The 6,546-nt window shown below is 40.8% G+C and overlaps 1 protein-coding gene across 3 annotated transcripts in view; it reads right to left on the bottom strand.

Annotated features, from left to right (window-relative positions):
• Positions 1-345: 345 nt before the first annotated feature.
• Positions 346-6,546, bottom strand: part of PDE4B (phosphodiesterase 4B) — a 515,450-nt gene continuing 509,249 nt past the window's right edge. For 2 of the 3 annotated variants that reach the window (XM_054574348.1, XM_054574337.1), the window contains exons 10-11: positions 5,957-6,139; positions 350-2,729 (exon numbers count right to left, since the gene is read on the bottom strand). In XM_054574348.1, the coding sequence (XP_054430323.1) occupies positions 2,367-2,729; positions 5,957-6,139 (546 nt within the window). In that variant the 3' untranslated portion in view covers positions 350-2,366. Of the gene's footprint in view, positions 2,730-5,956; positions 6,140-6,546 lie in introns of all 3 variants that reach the window. The other variant, XM_054574329.1, reaches the window with a different exon arrangement.

The following is a 6,546-nucleotide window of genomic DNA, read 5'->3' as shown; positions in this document are numbered from 1 at the left end:
CGTATGCTTGAAGAGGACTCTTGGCACCTCAGTCTTCATGTGTCAAGTGATTGATGGGACCATCTGACTACATTAAGCTAATGTGCTGTGATTGATTCTATTATTCTTTTTCCTAGAGGATCCAGCCAAGCTGCAGATTATCTTTGTTTATCTGGTAGATTAAACTCTTCAGATTCATAAGGTGGTTTTGTTTTCTTTTACCAACTCCCTTCTTGTACCACTGAGTTGAGCCAACAGTTGCTAAAAAATGTGTAATGTTCCAAGCTAAGGGACTTTTTGGAAACAGATTCTGAAAATTCAGTTGTGATGTTGGTCAGGCAAAGTGGTTGGTTTTCTTTTGTGGGGTGTGGTAGGAGAGAAAAGAAAAAAGATCTGCTTTTGATATGTCAGAACTGACCCGAAATAATTGGACCTACAGTCTAATCTAATCATGCTTTTGTTTATTCACCTCATAGAAAAGTCTCGTAAGAATGCATTTGAACACAATAGATAATAATAATAATAGTGCTATAACATACATTGTGAGAAACTTTTGAAAACAATAAAATGTCCACCTGAAATAATGCAGTGTTCATAGACATACAAACCCATTGGTCATGCACATCTGTGCCATTTCTTTAACTATGAGTCACAATGCTGAACTGAACACATGAAATATATTTTACAAACTGAGACTGAAGCCAATGAGAGACTTAACAAGTGTTATCAGAAGCTTCACATTTGCATAATTTACTACATCAGTTCACATTTTATTATAAAATTCACATTGTTTTATTGTTTTCTTTTTTGTAATTAATTGGAACATAACATTCCTGTTTAATGGCAGGCAGGAGGCTTTCTTTGCAAAGTCAGTAGTTTGGTAACATTCAGAAGAACCATCTGCGCGCAAATGTAGTGTTGCTTTTTAAACCAAAGCCATGATTATAGTAGAACCCAGTTATTACCCAACTCATGCGTACACGGAGTTGGATAGAACAGGGGTGAAAACCACATCCTGTTGCCCCCTATCCCTATGAAACTATACAAAAGTAAAAGCTCAGTATAAACCATTTCGTATCGAATGTGAGAATCCTGTTTCCAAAACTGGTTTGTAAAGGGGTTACACAATATTAGCAATTCAGACAGGTAAAAGGGAAGACCCTCTGAGTAAAAGCCCACTGATGTCCTCAAAGCGACGGGGCCCTATGTCTCTCTCAGCGATGTTCAGGTTATATAATACACAATACAAAACGTTACAAGAAAAGTTGCAACTCTTAGGCAGAGTTTTCTACACAAATTTAACACCACCATTGGCAGGCAATGTTAGATATATAAATTAATAACTTACAAAACATTACATTATATACATTAAGTAATAAATACACAGTTATAAACAGAAATGGAGGTGTTAGCGGGAAGGCAGTGCAAGAGAGAGGTGGCAGCACTGAATTGAAAATGGCATAATTGGGTGTGAGCGTGAAGAGAGGAGGGAGCGGACAGGGCAGGCCGGTGACTCCCAGTGGCGCTGGGTTCGGGACATGACAGGATACGCTGCCTTATTCGGTTGAATTTTACACAGACTGTAACTGTGAACAACACAACTACCTCTTCCTATCCCTTCGTTTGTTCAACTTTATTCTGTTGAGAGCAAAAATGTAAAACTCCAGAGGAGAAAAAATACTGTTCAAAGCAGGCAAACAGAATTAAGTTGTAAGGGCAACTGTGGAGGTGGAAGGGATAACAGGGGAAGGAAGTAGAATGTGGTTAGAAGTGTATCCTTTCTATTTGCAAAAGTAACTGTAGTAAAGTGAAAGATATTGCCCAAGAAAGAAGGAAGACCGTTTTCTTTCCTTTTTTTTTTTTTTTTCAGAAAGAGTCAAAAAAGTTTGTGTCAGCTTTGAATGCTTGTCTGTGTAGAAGTTGATACTACTACACTCTAGGTATTCATCAGGCATTTTTAAAGACGTGAAAATGTTTTACAAAAAAAGGCACACAGGTTGGCAGACAAAAGGACAGGTGAGCAGATTTATAAATGAACGTATTAGTTCAGTCACTAGAGGGGACAGATTCCCAAAGCTTAGTGCAGAAAAATCTCTCAGTTTTGTGTCTTCTTTTTTCAAGCCATTAGTTGTGATCTGAACTTGGCCTCCAGTACCACATAAAGCTTCAGCTCTCCACCAGGCTTGCAAGGAGGGCAAGTCAACCGTGGAATTTCCTGAGCTGCTATTTGCTTCACGGTCTTGCACTCTGGCTCCAAACTCAAGTAACTGGAAAAGCCACATGGCCCTTGTCCTGTGCAGGCCTTGGCCCCCGGGGTGGGCTGGCCCTACCATATAGCTGGCATGCTTGTCAAGGGTGGAATGTTCATCTCCACACAGACAGGGAGATTATGTGTCAACTGGGGACTTGTCTTCTGTGGCAATGTCTACAGCCTCTCCCAGTGAATCCCTATTTTCTGGATCGATCACACAAAGTGTCTTTGTGCTGCTGAAATAGCTGTGGCCCTCTCCCTCTTTTTCAGGTCCTTCAGAATCCTCCTCTTCAAGGGTCAGTTCAAACTGAAATTTCTCCATCAGCCCCTGGCAGTCTCTGTTCTGCTCATCCAGCGGTGGGGAGGGACTCTGGGGTATCATGCTCTGATACCAGTTCCTGTTATCTTCTAATGTATCCAGAATGTCCTGGGCATCGGGCTGCACCAGGTCTGCCCAGGTCTCCCACAGTGGGTGGACAATGTAGTCAATGAAGCCAACCTGGAGAAAAATAAGGTTACATACCAGTTATTGTGATTGACCCCTGAAAACCAAACAAGCTGTCCTAGTTTGCATGCACGAATAAAGCGACAACAACCCAAGAGAGATCAGTAATAATGGAGTCCATTATTTGAGCAGATACCATATGGTATGTCCTGCACTGGATACAATATATAAGTTAGTGCTCTTAATCCTGCAAAGTTAGTATTGTTATCCACTATTTACAAGGAGGAAACTAAGACTCACTGAGATTAAATATCTTGACAGAGATCACAGAGCCAGTAAACGGTGAAGCTGGCACTCAGTCCCAGCTTTGTCTGTGTTCATCTCACGTCCCACTATAACTGACGACCTTCCTTTTCTGTGTGCCAAATAAGAAGTCTGGATGTAACCCTGGCTGAGAATGACTTTCTCATTGCGTGGAGCCTGTGAATCACGTTCTGAAGAAGGAAGCCCCAGGTCTAATGAGCTCTGACTCAACGTTCTTTCCCTGATAACTTGAAAATATGTCACTGTTCCAAAATGAAGGGGAGCCAGCCCCTGACTACTCTGAAATTTCTCACATTCTGTGGAATGCTTTTTGGTTTATAAATGAGTTTGGTAAAACAGAATCTGAAAATACCTCAAGCCCCTAAACCAACAAAAATCCCCTCCATGGATACATCTGCAATTGCAAGACCTATGGTCATTTCCATCAGGAGAAAAGAAGGGAAAATGAAAACAATTAAGCAGTTCCTGTGCTAGTGTGCCTGTGAATAAATATGAGGCTTATGGCTCTGCAATGGTTTACACAGGGCCTATGCATCCTGCCTGAGCTGGCTCTGTGGCCTTACTCTGACCTCCTCATTGTGGGACAAACAGGAAACACTGGGGGTGGGGGCAGGTTGAGAGAAAGAATAGGCACCAGTTGAATGAGAGAATGGAATTCCCCTGTCATGGTCTGAAGAGCCGGAGCGAATCTGGGTTGGGATTCAGGGGGAGATGAGCAAGGCCAATTGATAGGTACCCATGGGATATTATGTAACTAGCTACCTTTCCACGTTACTGGAAACTTCCCTTTGTTAACATTCTAGTTTTTTTCTCCAGCCATTCAATACATCAAAGTTGTACCATATCAAAGAATCTTAGTCATATGTGATTCTTTTACATTTATCTATCTATCTATCTATCTATCTATCATCTTTTCTCTGGTACCTCCCTAGCTTTAACAAACAGAATTCACACAAAAAAACTGGGCATCTCTAATCGGCATTGGTTTTAAGAACTATGCTAAAGATGATTCAGGTTATTTCTCTTGCTTCCACCCACTCCTTCCCCGCCCCCAACTCCTTTTCTACTTTATCTGTGTTTAATGGACTTTAGAGACTATATTCAAGGTGTTTTCCAGGGACCTGAACAAAACAAGCTCAAGGCAATGGAGAAAACTGAATCAGCTGAACACAATGCAGTCATTTCCTTTCTTCATTTGTTTTTCTTCTGCTGAATGCTCAGTATTTTTGGAAAGGTGGCCTCTGGTTGCTTATTTCCTAGGTTCTGGGGTGAGAGAGCTCTAAAGATCCTAAGAGCATCTAATCAAGGGCTTTATTGCCAGACTTCTTAGACAAGGGCCACCAGGGTGCATCTGTGGGAAACACCAAGAGTGAACATGGTGTCATGGCCCCAGGGAGACCTGTCCACAGTTATGAAGAGTGAACAGCTTTGGGTGGAGGGCAGTGGAGCAACTAAAGAGCTGGTGAAAGGGACCAAGAGGAGAACGTCTTCACCTGATACGCTGGAGAAATACTTGCTGTGTCTGTCTCACAAGGCTGTATGGAGGTTCAAATAGGATAATGTGTGGAAAAATGTATGGAAAACTGCATGATACTATATAAATATTAAAAAATCATGGTTGTTAATAAAAGGGCCTTATTCCAATTAATTAATTAGTTAATTACTGTCTTGTTCTAATTAAGGCCTTAGGGCAATGATTTTCAACTGGTGTGCTGCAAGAACTTTTAAAACATGTGATACCTGAGTATTTAGTCAGGGGTGCTCACCCCTTTTCCCTCAGATTGTCAAATAAAAAATGACAACAGCCAACAGAGCAATAGCCATCTGGTGTGAATGGATCAAAATCACACCTCTTTTTTATGTCATACAGTCAAAAAATATATTTTTTGGTGTGCTGCAGAATTCTAGTAATTAGTTTATGTATGTCATGAAATTAAAAAGGTTGAGAATCACCCTTTTAGGATATTTGAATTGTCCCTAAGTTAATATTATCTTGATTTTTTTATAGAATATTAGACTTTTAGAGTACTTTCACAGATTTTAAATTCATGTGATTGGTATTTTTTTAAAGACGCAACACAATAATAACTATATAGATATTACAAGTATATATAAATTTGGGGGTAGCAGGTAGGGAGGAAAGAAGAAAAACATGAACAAAAAATGCTCTGAATCCTTTTGTGATAAAGACCTTGGACAGCCTATGGACTCATCCTCAATCATGCCCATCTGGCTCAGGCCATTTGTTGCCCTGAATAAAATAACACTTCAGCTGGCCCTAAGGCCTTTGTAGGGATGTTGACATGTTCTATGGCCACATTCTCTGTAGCTAGAGGTAACTGGGGCCTTTCTATATCCCCTGGCCTCCAGGGTATTGTCCCCAGTCCTCAGCCCACAGGGAATTTGTAGCTTTGGATACAATCAGAAGATGTCAGCATGTTCTCAGAGCATAGATGTAACCTGGGTAAGGGGACACAGGATGGGCTTGGACGATGAGGTAGAAGAGATTTGTAGGAATGAGATTCACTGCTTCTGGTGATGGCAGCAGTGTGCTTGATTATGAAGAAACAGCACAAATAGGGTACAGGGAAGAAGAGTAGAAATCCTGAATAAGGACAGAGCTAGGAGAAATCTGGATGGAGGAGACGGGGGAAGCCACAGTGTTCAGTTCAATTGGCAGGGTTTGCTAAGATCACAGACAACCGTATAAACTGTTCAAGGCTACACAGTTCAAACTTGGATGGATTCTGATGACTGCTTTATCTCACCCTGTAAAATCGAGTGTAATGAAGAAAATAAGGAATCATGAGTTTAATGCAACTCAGTGGGTAGTTGCTTCCTTATAATTTCATATATATGAGAAATTAAATTTTCTGTTAAAAGAAAAGAGCTAGGTAGAACCCCTCAGTTCTACAGCAAGCAGTTTACAAAAACTTTGAAAACCTGACAGTAGATACCTGGGATTTTTCCACAGAAGCTGTATGCTTATCGCACATTGGGCTAATCTCCATTCCCCTCTCCCGCTCTTTGTCTCCCTGCTGGAAAAATTCCTCCATGATGCGGTCTGTCCATTGCCGATACAATTCCAGCGACTTAGTGGGGTTGCTCAGGTCTGCACAGTGTACCATGTTGCGAAGGACCTGAAATCACCAAGTTTTGGAAATCCCATAAAATTAGGTGTAAATACTACGAGAACATCTTATCCCTCTTGTACTAGTACACTTGGTACCAAACCCAAGAACATTTTAGTTATATTATAATTATAGTGTGTGCACCAAAAAAGCAGAATTACAATGGTGCTGGCCAGCATTGGTTATTTACCATTGTAGGAGTCCCAAAAGGGAAAATCTGTGTCTTCTTAAACTGATGGTCATTGAATTTAAAAACTGGAAAGGACATTAGAGGTCAGATACTGCCACCATTTCCTTTCCTCAGTTTGGAAAAAATGCAAAGAATTACTACTCAAAGTAGATATCTTCATATTTTCCACTTGTGGAAAGAGGAGACCAGCTGATGGCAATTTGTATAACCAAAACAGACTTAACAA

The sequence above is a fragment of the Pteronotus mesoamericanus genome, unplaced genomic scaffold, assembly GCF_021234165.1.
Source record: "Pteronotus mesoamericanus isolate MK-2021 breed Mesoamerican mustached bat unplaced genomic scaffold, CSHL_Meso_final contig_105, whole genome shotgun sequence".
Lineage (NCBI taxonomy): Eukaryota > Metazoa > Chordata > Mammalia > Chiroptera > Mormoopidae > Pteronotus > Pteronotus mesoamericanus.
This window is presented reverse-complemented; position numbering and strand designations above follow the sequence as displayed.